This window comes from Uloborus diversus, unplaced genomic scaffold (genome assembly GCF_026930045.1).
Source record: "Uloborus diversus isolate 005 unplaced genomic scaffold, Udiv.v.3.1 scaffold_12, whole genome shotgun sequence".
Classification (NCBI taxonomy): domain Eukaryota; kingdom Metazoa; phylum Arthropoda; class Arachnida; order Araneae; family Uloboridae; genus Uloborus; species Uloborus diversus.
The window spans coordinates 4,770,384-4,796,099 of record NW_026557876.1 but is presented as its reverse complement, the minus strand read 5'-3'; the positions used below and the strand labels follow the sequence as shown (position 1 = coordinate 4,796,099).

The following is a 25,716-nucleotide window of genomic DNA, read 5'->3' as shown; positions in this document are numbered from 1 at the left end:
TTTCCCCACTGTCCCGGCAAAAACATCTTTTTTCCAGCAAAATGACCAACCCTGAGATGTATCTTTATTTTTTTCTTTTACAATTTTAAATTTTAACCTTTAACAGTTAAGATTAATGTTCTTTTTTTTAGAACTAAAGTTCTTTTTTCCCCAGGGGCAAACTAAGAATCTATTGAGAGCCATAAAAACACTTTGTGGTGTGCTTGGTTTTTACATTCTCTTTCTTAGAACTTTTTCAAACTGCTCTTTCAATTTCTTTTTCATTCCATTAGACCAAGCTTCAAGAGCCCTTTAAACAGCAGACACCTTCTGAGAAGATGGCTGAGGAGGTCAAGAAACTGAGATCAGCACTGCAGAAAGTATGTTAAACTTTGTCATTGTTCAGTCTTAACGTCATTTACATGTTCAAGACACTAAACATGGCAGCTTTGACAGAAATTTGTCAACATTGATGTCAATTTGCCAGTTTTTTGGCAGGAATTCCAACTTTGTGCGTGACTGCAGTTTTTTTTTTCTAATTTCCCGTAAATTTTATTTATTCTGTTTTGTCAGGGTGGCGACAGAACCTGGGAATCAGGGAAAAGTCTGGAAGTGTTTTGATCAGGGAAATATTAGGGAATTTTGGAAAAATAACAAACATTCAGGGAAAATTGATTTAGTAAAGAAAAATAACTTTTTTTTGCTTTGGAAAATGAAGTACACTAATTCCTTATGCATTATCTGCTGATTGTCTGCTTCAAAAAGCATAAAATTAATGAGGTGCAAATTACACACTACTGCAAATTTGTGCATTCTTTTTCTTCAACGTCAAAGAAGAAGCAATCATTACTGCCTTAGCTCTTTTTGCTTTACTCATTGTCTTGAAGTAATTAGTACACTAGAATCGCATTTTCAAGGCTTCTTCATTTTTTGGACTAATTTCAATAAAAGCTTAAAAATTATTCCTTCTTCCCTTTTTTAATTTAATTGCTCAAACCGAATGTTAAATCAACATCAACTTTGTTTGTTGCCATCATATTATTAGTTGTCCCCGCAAATTATGCAAAGGGTTTTGATTTCTCTTCAAACTTAAAAAGTTCTTTTGTTTTAAAATCAAATTACATATGTATATATATTTTTAATTAGCTATTTTTTTTTTTACATTTTAATGTTTGTTACAAGAGTAATCTTAGATTTTTTTTGATAAGTAATGAAAGCATTTTAAATCCTTATGTGCGTAAGTAAATATTTGTACTATTGTTTAACAGTTAAAGTGCTGTATTAATTCATTGAAACCTAAATTTTTGATCAGAAAATAGCTTAATATGAATAGATGTCAAAAGATTTCAATTTGTTTTTAATAAATGTGTCTATTATTTACGTTAGATTTGCATGATAACTAATTTTTAGAGAAATTGTTACATTGCTTGAAAAGTTAGTTAAAAATTATTTCAATCTAAACTTTTTAGCTTTGTCACGACTAGACATAGTTTACAAAATTTAATATAAAAATTAAGACTCCAAAAGTAAGTTAAGTTTTGCCATTTTTTTTGAGAGCTTTAGGGTGTATGGCAGCCATTACCGCTCAAGGGAAGGGTCTGGCAGTTTGGTTATGAACTATTGACAATATTCTGTAAAACATACGTAAAAATCAGCACTCAGAAAATAAGTTATCATTGTTTTTGCATACATTCAGTACCCAATGCCTGCAAATTTGCCCTCGGTGTAAGTTAGCAGGCATGAGTATGTTCAAAGTTCATGTTAACTTTATTTTCTCTTACACATTTTGTTACTCAGAAAATAAGCAAGTGTTTGGCGGCTCAAGGCTCTTGGACTGTGCCATAAAATCCCGAAAATAACCCCCTATTTTCAAAGCAAAACTTGTTAATTTCAGAAGGAGGGGGGTTATAATCGAGATTTTTTTGAAAAATTAGCCAAAATAATTGTTTTTAGTAGTATTAATTTCAGTGTACAGAAAATAAATCAGTAAATAAGAGTTAATATTAATGAAGAGAGAAATTAATTAATAAAAACCTGTCATAATTTTCTAGTAGTAATAAATTACATATGGGCGCTATTTTTTTCAAAAGAAAGGATTTTGCACCTTAAGTTGGAAAAACACCTATAATTTATTGCTTGAAAATTCATCATGTACTGAATGTAATAAGGTTACAGTAAAAGAAGCAAATTCTTAATGTTCTTGTTTCAGAATAGAAGCAAAAATCGCAATCACGGCCGCAAATTCGTTATGAAGATCGTAAATTCGAAAACTGAGCTTTACACACAAAGTTCGTGAGCGTAAACACAGACAAATCTCTTATTTGATTTAGTAAAATGTACATTTCTGATGATTGTAAACTCGTTCAATTACTTTACTTCTCCTTTAAAAAGGGTTATTTTTAAGTTTCACGCTACTTTTTAAGCAACACATTTCCAAAATGGCATCACGTTTTCAAAATGGCGCCATGTTGAAGATTGTTCTTTTCATAAGGCAGAACAAAAATGCTCCTTCAAAAATGAAAAAAAAAAAGCAGTACAATTATGTAAATATCTTTTGTAATACATATGAACAAAAAAAAATATTGCATCAAAAGGAGTCTAGACATTTTGAAAGGAATAAACGGTGGGGACCTTTTTTTTTTTCTTTTTTGTTCAAATCATTGTGTTTTCTTTCTTTTTTTAGAAAAGAAAACCTGCATATAGAGGGAAAAAATTAAACGTCTGTAAATGCTTTCCAAGTAAAAGAGAAAATGCGATCTTTTTTTTTTTTTTTTTTGGAGGGAGTGGCAAATAAAGATGATCCGAAAAATTTTCATGGGGAAAGGGGGGGGGGGTATATTCAGGATTTTAAAATGATTTCACTTTCCACAAAAAAGAAGGGGGGGGGCTATAATCGATAGGAGGGTTACTTTCGGGATTTTACAGTAAGTACAGTAAAAGACCGTTATAACGCACAACTTGGGACCAGAGCTTTTGCGTTATACAGGTTTTTGCGGGTATATAGATCATTTCACAAATTTTGAATTTAACATTCAGAATACATCTATATATTAGCACTTCAGAATGAGTTTTATCTGCAATGAGTATTAAAGCACTAATATTACAATTAGTTGTTCACAAATAAATATGTTTCACAGTCAAAATAAAGTGCATTATCCTGCACTTCTGCTAGCTTCATGGGTTGCATAACAGCTGCATTTTCAAGAGCCATCTGGTATTTTCTATTTACTGTAAGTACTAATTATCCCTTAAAAGCTTTGAATTAAGATGGAAAGATGAGGAACTATTTCAAAATTTGATTTTCCTTACAATTTTAGTTAGCAAAACAGAGGGATTTTTTAAACTTCAAAACATATTGTTTACTTCTGAAAAGTTGTGCGTTTTATAGAGAATTGCGTTATATAGGTCGGCGTTATAACGGTCTTCTACTGTATCAGTTAAACGTTGATTGTCTCTAATGTTGACAAAGCAACTCAAGTAATCTATTTAAAGTTTTTTTTTTTTTTTTAATTTGAATTGGAAAGGGGGAAGAAAACGTATGCTTGGAAAACCGAGATGTGACTCGGTTAAGGCATCACCCCCTGAAAGAAAGCCCTATCACTGGTTTTGTCACATGACCGAAAGAGGCTGACAGAGAGGAAATTTCCTTTTATGTCTCTTAAAATACTAAAGCTGTTATTTTGAGAGTAGTAGTTCACCAAACATATTGACACAGATCAAGGGAGAAATCAAAAGTCTGAGCCAGAAGGGCGTAAGTCACATTAGGATAATTTGCAGGGGAGAGGAAAAACTTTTTTCTGGCCCATGCAAAGGATGGGAAAAGTGCTCATTTAACCCCGGTTAAAAAATTGAAAATTATTCTTTTTACTTCCTTTTACAAAAAAGGAAGTATTGTATTTGCGAAAGAAATCTCACTCAAAAATCGACCTTAATTTCCATTTTTCTCAGCCCCGAATGAATGTTGAGTTTTTTTTCGACTCGATCACACGTGGATAAGTGCCTAGGAACGTACAGACACGCGAAATATCCATTTTGACGATTCCCGAGTTAATTACAACAAGTTTTCTCGTGACGTCTGTCTGTATGTATGTAGTATGTGCGGATGTATGTCGCATAACTCAAGAACGGTATGTCCTAGAAAATTGAAATTTGGTAGGTAGACTCGTAGTGGGGTCTAATTGTGCAGACGTATGCTTAGAAAACCGAGATGTGACTCGGTTAAGGCATCACTCCCCTTTTGGTTGCATTTGGATGCTCCTAAGAGGGTCTTTTGCCCCTTTTTGGAGGAAATCATTTTTAATTTCGATGTAAACTCAAGTGGTGTTATAATTTGGCGGACCCTTGGCGATATATCGCCAGTATTTTGGTTGCCAACATGGCGACAAATTTGGCGATTAAAAATTTTTTTTTTTTAATCTGGATCACCTTGGCGACAAATTTGGCGATTTTTTTTTAAAATCTGGTTTCAATTTGACCACTGTTGGTGATATTTAGAGAGTAAACTATTGAATCACATTAAAAATGCCAATAATGGAGAAATTACATTTAATTGGAGTAAAAGGAAGTCATGTGATGCACACATCAGCTTGTTTAAGAATTACGTTCACGTGGCTCGATGCGGAAAAGGCTTCTACACACAATGCACTAATAAACAGAAAATCACAATTTTTGAACTTACGTCACTCTGACCCTGAGGTACAGAATTAATGTTTGCAGTTAAAAGCTGAACTAGAAACAGAAGTGGGTTCACAGGGCACACAAAGAATTAGAAGCATTCAATTCAAGGGCGCCCATATAGGGGGCAAGGAGGGGCTTGAGCCCCCCCCCCCCTTTGAAATTAGAACTTCCTTGCTTTTAGTACTTTTTTCTTTGCAAAAATGTAAAAACATTTCTTCTCCAGCCATTAGTGAATAAGTTATTAAAAATGTCGAATTTTAATGACTCTAATCTGTCCTGAAATCATTTTTCACCGGGAACATATCCAGCTAAACCACGGGGGAAATATTTGAGCCCCCCCCCCCCTTGCAACTTTGCATATGGGCGCCCATGATTCAAATGTCACATTTTAAAAGTGAATCAGTTCTAATTGGTAAAATAATGTAAGGAGTATATTTCAGAGAAGAAAAATTTTAGTTTTAAATGTAAATATATCTTCATCACAATATTCTTTATATACTGTAAGCAGATCATAAATGATTTTTGTTGGGACAATTATTTTTTGCATTTTCAAAAACAACCTCTAAGAGGGACCAACCTCTGTTAATGATCACTTTTTTTCAACTGAGTGTGGTCGCTCCAGAAAAGTTTCACTGTACATAATGTAGCTGGAGAATTGTTTGACATTTTAATTAGTTTTAATATAATTTAGCAGCCTTTTGAAATGTATTTGGCGGATTATTTTAGATTTTTGATGTAACTTTGGTATTTTGTGGCCCAATTTATTTGGCAACATTTTTATTTTAATGGACCTTTTAAAACGGCTTTGACCTTTGATGCCCAGATTTTTGGAAACTCACCTAGACCACGTTTCCATAAATATATTTATGCTAAGCTCAAAATACTCCGGACCAGCAAAAGCAAATTTGTGTTAATTCATGAATTAAATGATGCAATTTTAGGGGGAATTATCACAAAAAATCTGGGGATTGGCAAGCACAGCAAACAGAGGAACAGACTTAGATAAAATGAAAAGCTTTCTGCCAACCCAAATCCTAACTGGAAAATTTTCTGCAAATAATTGTTTTGTCTAACTCACCCTTGAATAAAGAATTAAATCTGTACTCAAATATGAAAAAGAAAAAAAAACGTGTTTTAGATCTTTTTTTTTTAAATAATAACATATAGTGTGTTTATTTTTCCCCAACTGAAGAAAACACCCAAAAGCATTATTTTTTTCACACATGTGCTTTAAAAGGCTTTAACAGAAATGAACTGATTTTTTTTTTATTTTAACGTTAGCAGTTTGAAAAAATTTCTGCAGAGCCAAAAATTTTCTGTGAACACCGTTTGCGGGTTCGTCTATATCAGCAATTCCTAACTTTTTTTCCTCGCAGTCCCTTTTCAAATTTGTAAAGAAGTTGGTGATTTCCTTGTGCAATAAGCAACAAATAAAAAGCAAAAAAAAAAAAAATACAAATATAACTGCCAACTTGTACGATTTAGCTGTACATTGTAAGATTTGCGGGCGTTTTAGTTAGGCATAAATACCTGTTAATAACAACAGTAAATAATCCTATCTCATCACCTCACAACACCAATAGTAAAAGAATATGTTTTTCGTTACTTACAATGTATTACCAATCATTCTGCATGACTGGGGTAAAAGACGCTTATCAACACTCATTCACATCGGTCGAATCGACCGAATGTTTGTTTCACTTTCGTCCACCTTTGGCGGGAACTCCGCAGTGGATAACGCCACATGGAAGCTTGTCGAAGGAATCTGATGGCACGTGTGCTTAACGATAGCAGGAGGAGTTTTCGTTCACGTGACTCGGATATGCTAATGACCCGGGGGATATTTAAACTGCTCGCGGCTTATGTTCTTTCTCTCTTTGATTATCTCTCGTTGTTGTAGGCGGTCACTATATCTGTTGCCATTTTTGTTCTCGAATATGAACAAGTAAAATTCTGGCTTTTATTTTCAAGGCTTTTCTTATAATCGGTAGATTTAAAATGTTTACTTTTTGGTTATTTTTCCGCAACCTGCTGCAAAATTTCACTGATTTTATTTTATTTTTGTTCAAGCCTGATTGTTGAACACACGTTACTAGACATTACTATTATTTTCAAGGTACACCGCGCAAATCCAGGCGACGCAGCTAGTTTAATCTTAAGTGTTAATACAGTAGAAGACCATTATAATGCACACCTTGGGACCAGAGCTTTTGCGTTATACAGGCTTTTGCGTTATATAGATCATTTCACAAATTTTGAAACTGATATTCAGAATATATCTATATATTAGCACTTCAGAATGAGTTTTATCTGCATTGAGTATTAAAGCACCAATATTACACTTAGTTATTCACAAATAAATATGTTTCACAAACAAAATTCTGCACTTCTGCTAGCTTCATGGTTTGCATAACAGCTGCATTTTCCAGAACCATCAGATATTTTCTTTTCACTGTGAATGCTAATTTTCATTTAAAAGCTTTGAAATAGGATGGAAAGATGAAAAACTTTCAAAATTTAATTTGCCTAACAATTTTTATGTTTGCAAATCAAAACAGAGGGATTTTTTAAACTTCAAAACCTATTGTTTACATCTGAAAAGTAGTGCGGTTTATAGTGAATTGCGTTATACAGGTCGGCGTTATAACGGTCTTCTACTGTAGTTAATGCTTATTGTGATATTATACTACTAATTACACGGCATGCATCAAATCATCCACCTCCGAAGAAGGGACACCTCTATTTAAGGGACAAAATGGCTGGTCCCCTTAGTGTCCCTTATTGAGACGTTCTACTATACTTTAAATTTTTATACTTTGCTTTATAATGGTCAAAAACACGTAGAAATATAGCCACCCCGTACATTGTAAGATTTTTTAAGTTGGCATGTTGGCGGTTATGTACAAAATATGAAAGTACATACAAACTAAAATAAGTTTTAAAATGAACCCTAAACAAATCCAACTAAAAACAAACCCAGTGTGTGTGTGTGTGTGTGTGTGTGTGTGTTTTTTTTTTTTTTTTGGGGGGGGGGGGGGGTCTTTTAACTTTTAAAAAAGGAAAACAGAAAAAATACCTTGCAATAGGATGTTTGTGGAATAAATGAGCTAAAAGTTTGGGTAAAATAAGTTTCAGCATTAAATTTGCTTCTGCATTTATTTCTGTATGTGCACGTGCAGAAAATCCATTTCACGTAGAAATATTATCCAAAAATTAATAAAGTTTTTAATATGTCCTTTTATGATGCAACTGTACATTTATTATTTTTAACACTGAATCAGTTGCCAATTTAAGAATGATTTTTAAAAATACCTTTTACAAAACTGTTTCAGGTCAGCTAAATGATATTTGTTTTTGCCAGTAAAATTAGATAGATATCTGAATTTAAATCTTCTTGAAAAGGAGAATGAGTCTAGTTGCTAAAGAGAAATATATTGCGAGCTTTAATTGTTTGAGTGCTAAGAATTTTCTTGTCTTTATACTAAAAGTGCAAAACAAAATGCATAGTTTTTTTTTGTTTTCTTTTGTTTTATCTAACTTTAGTTTTGAAAGCAATAAAACCCCTATAACTAATTCTAATTATTTTAAAAAAGGTGATTTTTACCACCAAAAAAATATTTTTATGTTCACTTATTACACAAGATATTTATTCTGCACAAATTTCATGAATTCCTTTTTTACATGCAACACAAATTAAGTGCAAATTCTAATTTCATTGATTTTTTTTACTGTGTACCTCCAATTCACAAAAGCTTCACACAGGAATTGTTTTCTGAGTATTTTTTTTTTCCACCTCTACACTGTGAGATATTTTTGTGTTGAAAATTCTTCTTGAAAATCATAGCAACAAACAGCTTTTCGTTACACTCAAAGGGGAAAGAAACTACACATTGAAAATTGACTATAAATATTTCATACGCACTTGAACTTAAGACTTCATATCTAAAAAGCATTGTGAAATTCCGCCATTACAGTATTGCTTTCGAGAACCCCCTTCGTAGCTCTTGCGAACTCCCAGGGGTCCGCGAACCACTGGTTGGGAACCTCTGGTTATTATTCAAGACTGCAGAGGGGGTTTAGTGATAAATTAAAAACATTTTAATGCATTTGAGAACTTTTTCACACAACTGAGCACTTTATACTTTCCAAAATGTCTTCAAATTCATTTTGAGTGTCACCGCCAGATGGGTATTGCCCTTGGTTTTAGACCCCTGCCCCCCTCCTCCCTCTCCCATAATGCATACCTTTTTGATCTATCTCAATTCAGGGGCCAATCCAGGATATTTTTCTCGCTACCTATTTTTGTGAAAGTATTGCATCATTGTATTTTTGTGAAAGTTTTTTTTTTTATCAACATTGTTTCTGTGAACTTTTAGAGGCATCTTAATTTTCGTAAAAGAGAAGTAGAGCAAGTGAAATTTTAGTTTGAAAAGTGTAAATGTCATCTAGTATTATTTTTAACAGGTTTTGTTTTTTGGGGAGGGGGGGGGGGGAGCTAAAAACCTAAGAAGTACCAAAAATACCATCGTAATTTCAGCTTAATGGGCTATGTACTGTGTACAATATTGGAAATTATGAAAAAAATGGTTCCCCAAAACATGTTAAAAGATTGCAATAATATTGCATAAATACACTTTGGCGAAAAACAGCTAAAAATTAGTTAAAATATCACAAAAAGGTTGCTATTTAAGCAATTGTTCATATAAACCTGCTTAGAATTGTATGTTAAAAGTAAATTTTGTTTTAAACAGAGAAACAAATTTTATATTTTAAAATGCGAATTTTTGTTAAATTTTCGATGTTTTTGTGAAGCTACCTGATTTTATTACTTGATTTTTGTGAAAGTACCTATTTCAAAACAAGACTTTTGTGAAGGTACCAAAAAACGGTAGCAAAATCAGCCTATATTGTATTGGGCCCTGCAATTGCACATCACTTGATGTTAATAAGCTCTGGCTTCTTTTTTAGGCTGAAGAAGTAGAAGGTGCCGCTTTGGAGCTTAAGCAAAAGAATGTGAGTGAAACTTTTTACTGGCTAATTTTTCGCTTTGCTAAGCTCGTGCTTATATTTCTGGTTTGCACAAAATCTTCAAAGGTGGCTTTTTATTTATGTCATTGCTGAATTCCTTGCTGCAAAGCCAAATCATTGTATAATTGCAGTTCAGGTCTAACGATGCATATAATGTACGGCATATATTGCTATAATTAAATGTGAGAAGATTCGTAAAAGAAATATGTAAACTGTTGTGTTTTATTCAGCACTTGTATTTGCTTCTTCACAAAGAGCTCTTAATTACTCCTTTGTTCTTTTAGGAGGAGCTTCAAGAGGAGTTATCTCGCCAGCTGACACTTTTCGAGAAGATGGCTGTTGAGAATAACAAGCTAAGATCGGATTTGTACAAAGTATGATAATTCTGCCAATGTCCACTGTTAAACATTTTAAACATGTTAAGGGAGGGGGAGGGGGGCATGTGTCTGTGTTTTGGCAGAATGAAATCATCATTTTTCTTTGTCATTATTATACAGCATTTATCATTTCAATTAAGGTTATGACCAATGTCAGTTTGCTGGTTATTTTGCGAGGATGCAATTTACATTAGGAGTGACCGAAGCAATGGTTGGGTTAGTTATTTAAATTCAGAGGAAGAAATCATAATCTCCATCACAGTTATAACACGGGTATAAAATAACTTACGGGCAGTAACTTACTGAAAATACCTTGCCCTGCCTTTTATCTTCGAGTTGAACCGCCATTGCTTCGGTCACTCGTCTGGTCAAGTGCTAATTCCATATTAGCTACCAGTTTGTTTGGCTTTCTGGGCTTCCTTAAGAGGTTTTCCACCTCTAGCTCAGTCACTTCCTATGCCGGGCTGATGAGTGCTAATAAGCATGAAACTGCAGTTCTGGGATGGAATGACTGGGCTGGCGGTGTATTTCATGTAATTCTGCATTAGCCCTGGCTACAGGGCGCAGGGGTAGGAGTTGTCTTAAAAATCTTAAAATTTCAAATTTTTTCCTAAAATTTTTATTATCTATTCCCTATTTAGAAAAATAAAATTCAACCTAAAAATGAAACTTTTCATTAGAGATGTACCGAGTACTCGGTAACTACTTGGTACTCGGCCAAATTTTGATCGGGTACTCGGCCAAATTTTGATCAGGTACTCGGCCAATACCGAGTAGTTGTAAAAAATTGAATGTTATTCAAAGCAGATTTTACAATTAATAAAAAAGTGCAGGCATAATATATACTGCAATCGTTTACAATTTAAATTTACAAGAAAAATTCAACTTTTGAGAACAATGAAGTTTGTTATGCTTCAATGGAGTAAATCTTATATTTTAATGCCCCAAAGTTGATGAAACTTATTTTTTACTAAAAATGGAGCAAAAAAGGTAAATACGTAAAATATGAAATTTTTATATTATTAAATTAATTTTTGCCACTAACAAAATTATTTATACGCATAAAATACCTTTTCTTAAAAAATAAAATAACATTAAAAGCACAAATGTGCAGGACCGCTGCAGACACGTGTTTTGGCATTACAAGGAATGCTTTTTTCAATGCACAAAATGTGAGCCTATGGATTTAAAGACATCCGACAAAAGTCGGATTTTTTTTTTTACATTCATTAAGCTCATTTCATGCACTGAAAAAGATGTTTCTTGTATTACAGAAACACGTGTCTGCAGTGATCCTGCGCATTTGTGCTTTTAATGTTGTTTCATTTGCTTTTCAAAATTATTTACGTTTGGCGGACTAGAAGTATGGATTTACAGAATTTGTTTTAAATCCAACTTGATATTAATCCTACCTTTTATGTATTTGTTTATTTTTAATAAAAAAAATAACTTATTTGTAAAATTATTGATACAAATTTTTTTTTTTAATAATGCATAGTTAAATTTCAGCTGGAATTTTGTTTTTAAAACTATTATTTGGACATGGAGGTCTGTACTACTATTCCACTGAGTTCAAAATTTGTCACCTGTGTGTCGGTGGTTCTTCTTAAAACATAATTGGTACTCGGTAACTGGGTACTCGGCCAAAGTGCTACTCGGTACGTCTCTACTTTTCATGATGATCTGCCTATATTTTAGGATGAAATAAACTTTGTAGACCTAAGAAATTTTCTCTAGAACAAAAACAGAAAAACTGTTGTTGGCTGTTTTTTTTTTCTGGAGAAGGGGAGGGGGTATGCAGTTAACCACAACACATGCTCAATATAAAGCTGTTTGTCTTATCTATACTTTGGAACTCTTGCAATCGTTCCTCCTCTGAAAAAAATATATAAAAATAAAATAATAAAGAAAACAAAAACAGCTGTGTAGCAAATTTTGCAGAAAAAGAGATATAGGAGAAAGGAATATATGATATGATGTTTTTGATTTTTTTTCCCCTTTGAAAAGAAATAAAAAATTTGTAAACCGAGGGGGGGGGAGGGAGTAGTCCCTCCTTCTTTCAAATTGCAGTTCTCAGGCAGAGAGGGGGGGGGGAAGTATCATAGCTAATCCAAATAAAATAAATACTATGTGTTGAGTTAGAACCCAAATATGAACACTTGGTTCAAAAAAAAAAAAAAAAGAGCAAAATTTAAATGGTTTGTCCCCAGGTGGGAAAAAATGTCTATTTTATAGTGCTTATCTTGTGTATGTGGTTTGAGCATTAGTTTGTTCTTACAGCACAAAAAGTCAGTTTGCTTTGTGTTTCTGTTCAGTGAAATTGGATTATTTCCTTCAGATATAATTTTTTAATTTAGTCACCAACTTTTTCTTTCGAAATGTAAATAGTTATTTTTTTCATTAAAATGCCACGGAAAACGAAATTCTCTTCCTTGTGGTTGGAAAAAACAGACAGAAATGGATCCAAGATCAGCACATGTTGCCGTGCAGAAACAGATGAATTTAAAGCATTCTGTTCTGTTTGTACATTATCTTTCCAATATTGATAATCAAGGGTTTTCACAGCTATTGTCTCATGCTGAAGTGGCGAGACATAAGAGGTTGACAAGTAGCTTGAAAGATCAAGCTATAATTTATAATTCCTTATTCTTAGTCTTCTACTGAAAACGAATTTCTTATGATGAAACAACCCAAAGCTTTTGTTTCAAAATCACTCCAAGATAAAAAATTTCAAAAAGGGAGGTTTTCTTAGCTTTAGTTTGCCGTAAAAAAATATTCATTTGCTCTTTAAATGATTTATCTGTAATTTACAGCGTTATTTTTGATGATTTTGAAATAGCAAAAAGTATCAAATTATCTGATAAAGTTAATACATAATAAATTTTGGACTTGCACCTTACTTTAAATCCCTCCTTATTAAGGACATTTTTTTATCATTCTTTGTAATTCACTTTGATGAAACAAAACAACAACAAGGCAAGTAAAGAAGCAATTGGACATACGTTTATCCTACTGGTTTTTGGCGTAAACTTCTGCTTCATACTGTGTCACTGCGTTGAAGAATGAAATATTGAATGCATTTCAATGCAGTTTTTGTTATAACTTGGTAGGGCATTCTAATAATAATTATCCATTTATATGAAATCAATTTAAGCAAAACAAGATGGTAATAGATAAGCAAAGAGCTTACCTTCATTTGTTCATCTGTTGTTCACGTTGAGACTTCTCTCCATAATCGTTTTATATTTCTTTTAATTGTGTAGTGTTGTCATTGTTACATGCTTTATGTAGTCACTGCTCAATAATTTAACTAATAAAGAAATTAAATACATTTATTAGCTAACATTACAGCACATATCTACATGCTACGGTGGTTCGAGAGAGACTGACTGTTTTAAAATATGGACGCGAATGCGGAACAAAAATGAAAAAGTTTTGGTTTGGATTTGAAAGTTTGCGTTTCAGTTTACAGTTGTTGGGCTAAATGCCTTTATTTTTGGTTCTTGAAGGATTTCACCAATATTGTTTAAAAAAATATTTTGTGACTTACCTTTTGCCATTCCAGGAGAAAAACCTTGCGCGGGGAATCCCATCCACCTGCCACCGACACTCAAATGTCCGAGTTTGAATCGGAAGTGTTCGGAAAAACATGTGGCACGCTATGATTGGTTGCCGTCATTCGGCAGATGTCGGTAAACTTCCGAAAGAGCACGTGTCGATCACATGATGAAGCCATGTTGAGGTGTTAAGTGCTGAATGCCAAATTAAATAAGAATTGTGCAACCAGCAAGCTGTGTGATTACCGAGTTGTGTTGTTCTGGCAATATGCAAATCATGTAACGTCACATTGTTTCGGGAAAGGCCGAATCTGGCTATAAATACGCAGACCGGCCGTAGCTCGATCGCTTCGCTTGGGACGGCTACTTTTCTTCTACTCGTCTCCTCGTCTTGTGTTGTTTGTGTTTTGTGAACGTGTTCGTCAAATGTCATCATAAATTTTTGCTACTGGCCTCTTGGGCGAGGTCTGGTCATTCTTGAAAAAGCACTGCTGATGTCTTAAGTTTGGAAAGCGCGTTGTGATGACGTCTACCAAAGTGAAAAGTTATAGTTTTCCCTGATGTGGGTTATTTGTTCTCCGGTGAAAGAAGATCGTGTCCATCTTCGGTATGTCTTTTCCCTGATGTGGTGAACTGTTGCTCACGCGGTACGAACTGACCAGCCTGCAATTCTGGGGGAAATTGCTATGCCGTCCATCGACCGGTGTCACCATGGAACATCAACAGGACTTTTGATCCATGCATGGACTTATTGTAAGATGTCTTTTTTTAATTTTTCTTCGGGGAACAAATCATTGTGCTGTAATCATTTTTCAATATGTGTCAAATAAATGTTTTTCAGTGTAAAGAATGATTCATGTTTTATTTTCCTCGGGCAGACCGCTACCTCAAATTTTTAGTTGGAAATGAGTTGCCTAATTTTTCAGCTTAGCTGTAGGTCATTAACCTCAAATTATATCCAACAACAGTTTTGGTTTGCGTTTAGCAAGGTTCCTCTTCAGTTCACTTCATAGATCACTATTGGAACGTCATTTCTAATAGTTTTCAGGATTGAATTTGAAACGTTTTATCATCCACTAGGAAAATCAAACTTATAAATTATATTTAAGTTAAAAATTTTTGATTTTTCTTGTCCTAAAATTTTATCAAAATTATGTCCTAACATTTTTGAAATCACCGCTCTGACCTCCGAGGGCGTTGACTTACTGAAGACACCATGCATTACTTTATTGTGTCATTATTTTATGCTGATATATCTCTTTCAGGCAAATGCAAAGTGCAAGGATTTAGAAGCGAAAATGGAAGAATTACGCTCCCGTTCCTCGGACTCACGCCTCTTGAAATGCGAGTCTGGCAGGGATCTTAACAGCCAGGTATTGATATTAACACAGGTGGTCTTGACAACAAAATTACTATGCAACAGCCAGAAAATGTTGAGTTCCTCAAATTCAGGTTTTTTTTTGAGCAATCACGATTGCTTATTGCTTTCATTTGACTGTTTTTGACATTCCTTTGATTTTCCCCACCAGCACCCTCTGCAGCATCACCGTCGACCGGCTCCTCACGATGCTGCACCTCTAGCGAAAACCCAGGGTTGGTAAAAAAACCGGGTTTTTTTTTTCAAAAACCCAAAAAACCCCGTTTTTTTTTTGGTTTAAACCAGGTGTTTTTTGGTTTAAATACTATTTGCGAGAAAAACAATTATTTTTCGGAAAGTAATTAAAGTTCCATGTAATTAACAGTTATTCAATAGTCACATTATACCTAATTTCTTGATTAATTAAAGAGATAAGAACAAAATCTTGCAACTAAATTAAATAGTTAAAATAGCTTTCTGCGGGGAAATATTGATTGAAATGTTTGACTTGATTAACATATTAGTATGCATGTATATATAGACCCTTTATGATAAGAAATACTTCAAGAAGTGGTTGTGATGCGGGTTAAGATAAAATATAATGAAGATCCGAGAAAAAAACTTTATAAAACGAACATAATATGAATAATTCTCGAATAAAAGTAAAAGTTATATTTTTAAGCATGATCTTTTCTAAAGAACAATTTTCATATTTTTTCTTTCTGATCTTACATAATGCTGATTTTTATATACACAATGTAGCAAATATTGAAGTAAAGCAAAATGTACAACAGTACATGATTGAACAGTCAAAAAATCGATTGCTGTTGTACTGACAAAGTTTTAAAAAAAAGTGCTGCTCTATATTCGACTCCGTTCTTATTTTGGAAAGACTTGGAAAAGATATCGACTATCACTAAAACAAAGAACCAAATCAAAAATACAAAAATTGTTGTAACATGGCTTAAATTACAGCTTATTTACTGGCATACATGTTGCATCCAGCATTGAAGTTTAAAAAATATTAAATGCAAACTCTTTAGAACAAATAAATGTGTAGCAAATTCTATTTCAAGAAATTTTTTTTGCCAAAAACGTATATCTTCTGCAACAGTGACTGAGTGGTGGAAAAGCCAGGAAAAAGAATTTTAAAAATGCAATGCAACCGTCTTTAAAAGTCTTCAACATTACTAAAACCAGCTTCAGAAAAGTGCAGTGCATATATTTTCGTCATTTAGATATCATTAATAACTCAAAAATTGATTAGGCTCTGGAAAAGCTTCAAAACTTGCTTTTTGTTCAAAGTACTAAATAACATAAAAATAATATTAATTTATAACGTAAAAGTTGCTATGTATTTATGCATATGTTATTGTGGTGTAAAGTTGATTTTATGCAATTGTAAAAAGATTTATACACATATTTCTGAAATGAGTTGACTACATTACATATACAGGGTGTCCGAAAAGTCCTCAACACATAACAATGGTATTTTAGGTTAAATGTGTCAAGGACTTTTCGGACACCCTGTATATTTATTTATAAATGTAATTTTAGTTTTCGTTTGTAACAGATGAAAAATATTTTGCTTTAAACCAAAAGAACCGTTGTTTTCTCCAACAGTCTTTAGAAAAAATTCATTTAGTTGAAAGCCTTGAACAAAAAGACTAGCTTTGAAGCTTTTTCAAATCCTAATTTGTTTCTTATTCAATATGTGTGGGGAAATCAATGTAAATCTGTAAAATGGATTTTTTTTTTGGCTTTTTTTTAAAAAAAAAACCATTTTTTTAAAAAACCATGTGGTTTTTTAAAAAAAAAACCAATTGGTTTAAACCATCTCCAGGTTTCGTCAATATCCTTCACTTACACACATACATACACGCACCTACACACATATACATATATACACCTACATACATACACCTACCCATACATACACCTACACACATACACATACACTAACACACACACCTACACACTCACATACACACAACTACCCACACACTCATGCCTGCACACAGACACAAACACTTATGCCTACACTCACATACACATACCCCCCCCACACACACACCTACACCACACATACACACAACTACCCACACACTCATGCATGCACACAGACACAAACACACATGCCTACACACATACACACATCTACACACAAATACACATACCCCCCACACACACACATACACGCAACTACCCACACACTCATGCCTGCACACAGACACAAACACACATGCCTACACACATACACACATACCCCTACACACAAACGCACATCCCCCCACACAAACACACATGCCCCCCACACACAAACACACACGCCTACATATACACACACACTCATGATTGCGAAAAACATAATTTGAATTCAAGAGGTCAAAATTCAAATTAATTTTTTTTTTCCTTTCCTAAAACTTTTGTGATCATCATCAGTTTTGTACCTCAGAGCCAGAGTGACGTAAGTCCAAAAATTGCAATCTTCTGCTTATTAGTGCATGGTATGTAGAAGCCTATTCGCCATCCAGCCATGTGAACGTAATTAAAAAAAAGAAAAATCTTTTAAATTTTTTAGCAGGGTTAAAAGAGCACACGTCCCGTCCTTTGCATGGGCCAGAAAAAAAGTTTTTCCTCTCTACTGTAAAATTATCATAATGTGACTTACGTCCTTCTTCCTCTGAGGTACAGAGCTTATTTTAAAAGCCATTTGTTAAACTGTCAGAATATTTGGGCTATTATTTCAAGTCTATAAAATTGCGTCCTCTGTCCTGTAAGTACAGTAGAAGACCGTTATAACGCCGACCTGTATAACGCAATTCTCTATAAACCGCACTACTTTTCAGAAGTAAACAATAGGTTTTGAAGTTTAAAAAAACCCTCTGTTTTGCTTTGCAAACATTAAAATTGTTAGGCAAATTAAATTTTGAAAGTTTTTCATATTTCCATCCTATTTCAAAGCTTTTAGATTGAATATTAGTACTCATAGTAAACAGAAAATACCAGATGGCTCTTGAAAATGCAGCTGTTATGCGAACCATGAAGCTAGCAGAAGTGCAGGATTCTGATTGTGAAACATGTTTATTTGTGAATAACTAATTAATATTGGTGCTTTAATACTCAATGCAGATAAAACTCATTCTGAAGTGCTAATATATAGATATATTCTGAATATCAGTTTCAAAATTTGTGAAATGATCTATATAATGCAAAAACCTGTATAGCGCAAAAGCTCTGGTCCCAAGGTGTGCGTTATAATGGTCTTCTACCTTCTACTGTACAATAAAACATGTGTAAGTGGATCTTTTTTGGGCTGCAGTACTTGAGTAGTTAGCTTAGACTGGTGGCCAACTTAAAGCGTAGATATATGTGGTCAGGTGCCTGTCCAGGATTTTAACACAATCTGTTTTTTGTGAAAAATCAATTAATTTTGTAACAAAACCAAATGTTTTTGAAAAAAAAAATTGTGAAAACAAAATTTCAAAATTTTGAGATGGCGCAAACTGCATCATTGAAACTTTTCTGTTGAGTATATCATTCTTGAGATCCTAGTATCGGGGGGGGGGGGTGACATCACTCTCTGGGAGATGGGTACCCCTCTACTAGAAATGTTATATGTATAGTATTTAAAATAATTAAAAAAAAAAAAAAAAAAAATCAGACAGGTGTTCAGCATTTAACATTTTGACCTAAGAAACTCTTAAAGCACACAGAATTTTGTTTAAAATTTATAAATTTTATAATTTTAATGAAAATAAACTTAGATTATGATTGTTTACTTCTTAACAAATCATACTAAGTATTGAAAACTCAAAATATCCGATTTCCAAAGTGGATGCAAAGAGATTGCAATCCTCAAAGTGTAAAAACAATAATCATCTATCAAAAGTATAAAAACAGTATCTAAAAAAGTTTGTTGAAGTCAATCATGTTTGTTAGTATCAAAAATTCAAACCCATATAATTTTCTCCCAATAAATAATGTTCTAACATTGCACCCTAAAAATGCAAACATTGCCAAGCTTGTAAAATGATGGGAATTATTTCCTAATTGAGTCCCAATAAAGGTTAAAATCAGATGCTAAGTGGTGATAATTTTAAAACTGGTAACCCAGGGCTCATAGTCCTCCTATATTTCCTATATTTTCACAATTTGTCAGATATTCTCCTATATTTCCTATATTTTCTCACTAACTCCTATATTTTTTTCGTCAGATGTCAAATGCTACCCAAAAATGCAAAAACCTTTGATCCATTTTTTCTGCTTTCTCCTCTGCTTTGTCGATGTTGGCATATATACTAAACTTCTGTTTAATTTATTTTATTTTTATGAAATATACAAAATATAGATGATTTTGCTTGCAACTTTTAACTTGTTTTCAATTTTTACTTTCTTCTATATCTAATATACAGAAGAAAGTACTGGATTCGTGCAAATTTTCGAATTTCGACGGATTCGAACGTTTGGAGGTGTGCTGAGTCCATTTCGACTATTTTTGGAAAATGTCTGTCTGTCTGTGTGTGTGTATGTGTGTGTGTATGTGTGTGACCAGTTTTTTGTGGCCGCTCTACAGTAAAACTACCGCATGAAATCGAACGAAATTTGGTACACATATGTGCTCCTATGTGAACTTGTGCCCATTGGTTTTTGGCGCGAATTCCTCCAAGGGGGGTAGAGCAATGGGACGTTTTTTGAGTTACGCGTGCTTGCTATTCCTCAGGAAGTAACTGGCGGAATCAAACAAAATTTGGTCCATATGTTGCCAGTAACAGGAACAGGTGCTGATTCAATTTTGGTGTCAATAACTCAAAGGGGGGTTGAGCTATAGAACGTTTTTTTGTCGTCCATTGTGACTGCTGTATCTCAAGAAATAATGAACGGAATGAAAGAAAAATTTATCATCAAGTAGCCTTTAGTGGGTATAAGAGCTGATTTTATTTTGGTGTCAACAGATAAAAAGGGGGTAGCGCAATCGCCCGTTCTTTTTTTCCATTATGAGTGCCCTATCTCAAGAAGTAATGCTACCTTCTGGTTGAAATTTGGAATATATGTGAATCCATATGTAAACAGGCTTTGGTTCAATTTTGACGCCGATCGCTCCAAGAGGTGTTGATTTTTTTTTTTTTTTTTTTTTTTTTTTGCGAATAAAAATAGCTTTATTAATGCAGCAATAAGAAAGATAAATCGTAATAGATTGTCGTCTGCGTATTTCTCGTGATTTTAATTGTATGGAAATGATCAGAAATATTATCTCAATGATTTAAAATTTTTAACTGTTGCCATCTTATGTTGTTAAGAAATAAAATATTTGTAATTATTCAAGCAAGGCTTTTAAAATAACTTTCAATTTTCGCTCTTTGCTTTGCTTTTGTAATAATTCAGACATTGGGTATGGTCGTCAAGTTTTTGCACGCGTAATTTTGTTTTTGTTGGGAATATTGCTTCCTCATTAAGCATAGAGAGGGATCAGAATTATAAGAAAGATGTAGAAGAAAGTTTCGTGATGGCCACAACATACTAGTTTTTTTCCTTTTAATGAGTTACCTTTGTAATTGTAATAGTAAGTGTTAACTTTAAGTTTACGGCTGTAAAGATTTTGAAAGCTTTCAATTTTGTCTCATATAATCTTACATGTAGTTCAAATGAATGGTAGGAGCTCAAAAGATTGTTTTATAAAATGCTGTGTACAGATTTTGATACCAACTCAACTTCAAGTACTTCCAATGTTTCAAAGCTTGTAGCTCGCTAAAAAATGTAACTATCTCGATGAACAAAGCCATTTTATAGGATTTTGTCTGCTTTTTTCAAGTTTGTTCTTTTTTTGTGTGTAGATTTTTCAAGAATTTCAGGAATCGTTATAATGCCGTTACAATGAGTGCCGGGTAATTGAATCAGCTACTTTAATGGATCAAATCCTCAAAAACAAAGCAAAATCCAGTTTTAACATTAAAAAATAGCTGAATATTTGAATCAAACATGCCGCTTTAATGAATCAAGCATATGAGACTGACCATTTCCTGCAAACGTGATGCATTAGCGCAGTCTTTTTTTCTTTGGCTTCATTTAGTAAAATTAGTTTTTTTTTTTCTGTAAGTTGTAAAATGAAGGGGAGGCAGAGTGTTGCACACTTTTTGTAATGGTTTTCTCGGGGAAAAGTCCCAACAAAACCAGAGAGACGTGGAGTCGATGGGACTTCTGTGCTCTCGGCTTTCTCATCGTTAGTGTTAGCATTGAAGCAATGAAGTACAAATACCGAGGACTGAGGGTAGATTTATGACGTTAAAAAAATAATGTCCAAGTTAATTCTTACCTAGTTCTAGCAATCAATAAGAGATGCGTTTTTTGAAGCGCATAAGTTAAAATCTAAATTTTGTAATTGCTTTTTCGTACTGTTTTGCACTAAAATTCTTTAACTAATCAGCGAATGAATATTTTGAGTGAGTAGTATACTTCTAATGATATCTCGTTTGACTAAAAACTTAATTAAGGTATCTTAAATTGTATGTAGAATTCTACGTTTAAAAATAAAAGAAAAAATGCACACACAATTTTGCTTAATTGAATTTAAATTGTTTGAAACAAACATGATTTACATAAGTGGCCGTGGGTACAAAAATTCATTTACTCTCACATCTGTTACTCTTCACATTACTATGACTTCATGCATATTAGAATTGTATTGATAATGGCGCTCAGTTTTTTTTTTTTTTTTTTTTTGATGCTTCAAACATACTAGATTCTATACTTTTTCGAAATTCCTATATATTTTCTACCTAACTCCTATATATTTTTCCTTTTAAACTCCTATATATTTTGCTACCAAACTCCTATATTTTTCCTTTCAAACTCCTATATATTTTTTCCACTTGCTATGAGCCCTGGTAACCCTATCTGAAACAATCTTATTTTCTCCCCATCCCTACTATCCTTTTGCAGTTCTAAGTTCATTTTGCTGACATATTATTATTGTTGTTGTTGTTTAAATCATGAGTGGGGGAGAGGGGGGGAGAAAAATGCTTACACTGCCTTTTCAGAAAAGTTTACATCAACACCCTGCAAAACAGCTATGATAAAATAAACGTGAGAAATTATTTGAAACAGAACTGACTTTCATCTCTTAATTTCTTTTAAAGAAACAAACACACATTATATTTATTTGACAGTATTAGTTATTTTTCGCTTGCAAAAACATAGCAAAAGTACAGTTTTTTTTTTTTTTTTTTTTTTTTTTGATTCCAAAATTAGCAGATCTTGTGTAAGCTGATCCCTCTAATTTAACTTTTAAAAAAGGTTCCAAAAATTTTGGTTTATGCGCTTAAATAAGCATTATTTTGATTTAGATTTGCTCTTTCAATTGATCCGTTTTGGTTTATCAGAATTTTGTGAAAGATCCGTTTTGGTTGATCGGGATTTTTTGAAAGATCCGTTTTGGTTAATCGAGATTTTTTGAAAGGTTTGTTTTGGTTGATCGGACTTTTGTGAAGGGTCCGTTAATGGACCCAAATTTTCTCTGGCCAGACCCCTGGTGGTATAGGACTAATTCTGAACTCATCATAAGCGATCAACTTAGACAGGTGGTCAACTTTACAAGTGTTACTGTACAACATATTAGCTGTTTTTGTGGGTGCTATGAGATTTTACATAGTAATTTATAGAGACGTACCGAGTAGCACTTTGGCCGAGTACCGAGTTACCAAGTAGTCGGCCTTTCACTATTTGGCCGAGTTAACGAGTACCAATTATGTTTAAAGAAAAACCACCGACACACATGTTATGAATTTTGAACTTATTGGAATAGTAGTATAGACCTCCTTGTCCATATAATAGTTTTTAAAACTAAATTCCTGGTGAAATTTAACTACGCATTATTTAAAAAACTTTGTTAATATAAGTATTTATATATATATGTATATATATATATATATGTGTGTGTGTGTGTGTGTCAAAAATTTTACAAAAAAAATATTTTTAAAATTAAAAATAAATAAAGGTATGATTAATCAAGTTGGAATTAAAACAAATTATACCAATCTATTACAGTTCTAGTTCGCCAAACATAAATAATTTTTAAAAACAAATAAAACAAATGTGCATGAACATTGCAGACATGTGTTTCTGCGTTATAAGGAACATCTTTTTCAGTGCATTAAATGTGAGCTAAAGAATGTAAAGACATTCGACAAAAAATCCGACTTTTGTCGGATGCCTTTAAATCCATGAGATCACATTTTGTGCATTGAAAAAGGAATTCTTTGCAATGCCAAAACACGTGTCTGCAGTGTTCCTGCACTGTGCTTTTAACGTTGTTTTGTTTCCTTTTATTTTTTAAGAGCAAAGGTATTTTTATATTTCTCATAACTAATTTTTGTTTGTAGCAAAAATCCATTTTTAATATTAAAATTCTATATTTTCTATACTTACCTTTTTTGCACAATTTTTAATAAATAAGTTTTATTAACTTTGGGGACATTGAAATAAGGATTTACTCCATTGAAGCATTTCAAACTTCATTACTCCCAAAATTTAAATTTGACTTGTAATTTTTGATTGTAAATGATTGCAGAATATTATATGATTGAGCTTTTTATAAATTTTTATATCTGTCTTGGACAACATTCAATTTTTTGTAACTACTCGGTATTGGCTGAGTATCTGATCAAAATTTGGCCGAGTACCGAGTACTCGGCAAATTGGCCGAGTAGGCCGAGTACCGAGTAGTTACCGAGTACTCGGTACGTCTCAAGTAATTTATTGAAGAGCTTATTTGGTTTATGAATTTTTTTGTTATTTTATTTCATCTTGTAAAAATATATATATATATATACATATATATATATATATATATATATATATATATATATATATATATATATAAATAGTTTTTAGCCGCAAATAAATTTCAAACTCAGGTTCTACTGATGTTGTACACTGGGCACCCTACGGGAGATCAGGGTGGACGATTGTGACCCCTAAAAATATCCTTAGTCAGCATATTTTGTCCGACATTTTGACAAATGTGGAAACAGTATTGCAATATTGCACTTTTTTTCTTTGGTGCCTGTGATGTTTCTTCTCATTGAATGTGGACATGCGTGCAATATGCATGCTCATATTTTTCATAAGTTAAATTTGCTAGTTAGTTTTATTCGGCAAAATAAACCCCCCCCCCCCCCATTTAAAAGCTGGCCGCTCCTTAAGATGGCTGTTTTTTTAACAAATCTTTGTTCAGATTGGAGCCCGCAAGAATTTTTTTTAAGAACATATTTTTAATGCTTTGTAAAATAAGTTGAATGCTGATGAAAACTATTTGTAATAACTCTATGAACCTTGTGTAGAAACTTCTCACGAAAAACACCTGTTTGAAATGGATCCCCATCCCTTTGTTCTAGGAATCTCCCAGTGGAACTGGTTGTCAGCTGCCAGCTGCAGGACCCAGTTGTTGTTCTAGAAATTTGGAAGAGATTCAAACTCTCAGGTAAGATTACTGAACGCTACTTTGAAGCTTTCCAGGTTACTATCGTTTAAGTCTTCAATTGCTGTTTGTCATTATCCACTTAAGGTTGTGCAGTGGAGTGAAAGGAAATGTGGGGGGAATGAACAGCTGTTATGTGTGGAGGAGGAGACCCTTAAATACATAATGTGATCAGAGAAAGGGGGTTGGCCAGAGGTCTATTGTACTAAACCCCAAACAAAAGTCTCTAAAGTAGAACCAGTAGTTAACACAGAATTCAGCAAGCACTTGATGAGAATGCAAACCAACCAACTCTCCAGTTTTTTGCCCTTTTCTTCGGATTTTGAATTCTCTGTCTCTTTTCTTTTTTATTGGCTATAACTTTGCATACTAAGTAACGTAAATTTGAGTTCACTTCTTCACAAAAAGTCACTTATCACATAAAATCCATTGACTTGACAATTGACGAAAAAACTCATGTAGGTTGACAGACATCAGAATTAATCTAAAAATAACCATAAAAACCACAAGTAACTGTTCCAAAATCAGCATAACAAACAATTGTATAATACTTTTGATCACAATAAACAGACTTGTATATAAGCTCAATTTTCATTTTTGATCAAAAACAGATTTGTATGTAAGCTCATTTTCACATTACGTTGATTTAAGTTGACAAAACATATTTAGATTTTTTTTTCAACAAAAAAAATCTATTAAAAATAACTTTATGCACGGGTTTTTCATTAAGTGACAGTTCATCATCAAAAAATTTAGTTATCAAAAATTACAAACATTTCTACAATAGATTAAACACTTGAATTTAAAAAAAATTCTTGAAAGAATTTCAAGTCTTTTTGGGATGGTGGCTTCGTGAAAATATCTGACATGTTAGAGTTACCTTCTACATGTGAAACAGTAAAAATATCCTTAGCAATCAAATCACGAATGAAAAATAGTTTTACATCAATATGTTTACTTCTGTGATTTTCTATAGGTGATTTTACAAAATCTAAAGAAGCTTGGTTGTCTACATAAATAATTGCTTTTATTTTTATGAACTTTAAAAGTTTATTTTTCAAACATTCTTCCAAAATTCTATCAAACCACAAGGTTTCTTTGGCCGCTTCCGCCAATGCTATGAACTCGGATTCCATAGTTGACAAACTAACACTCCGTTCTTTAAAATTTCCATTCGATAGGAGCATTATCCAACATAATCATTTGACCTCCCAAATAAGTTCTGTCATCTTTATTTGATGCGAAGTCTGCATATGAAAAAGCTGT

General features: G+C 33.1%; 1 protein-coding gene across 1 annotated transcript in view; it reads left to right on the top strand.

Annotated features, from left to right (window-relative positions):
- Positions 1–317: 317 nt before the first annotated feature.
- LOC129232436 (ankyrin repeat domain-containing protein 27-like) overlaps positions 318–25,716 on the top strand; it is a 36,067-nt gene continuing 10,668 nt past the window's right edge. Inside the window, exons 1-4 of the mRNA XM_054866582.1 lie at positions 318–359; positions 9,969–10,058; positions 14,884–14,991; positions 24,368–24,453. Of these exons, the coding sequence (XP_054722557.1) occupies positions 318–359; positions 9,969–10,058; positions 14,884–14,991; positions 24,368–24,453 (326 nt within the window). The remainder of the gene's footprint in view (positions 360–9,968; positions 10,059–14,883; positions 14,992–24,367; positions 24,454–25,716) is intronic.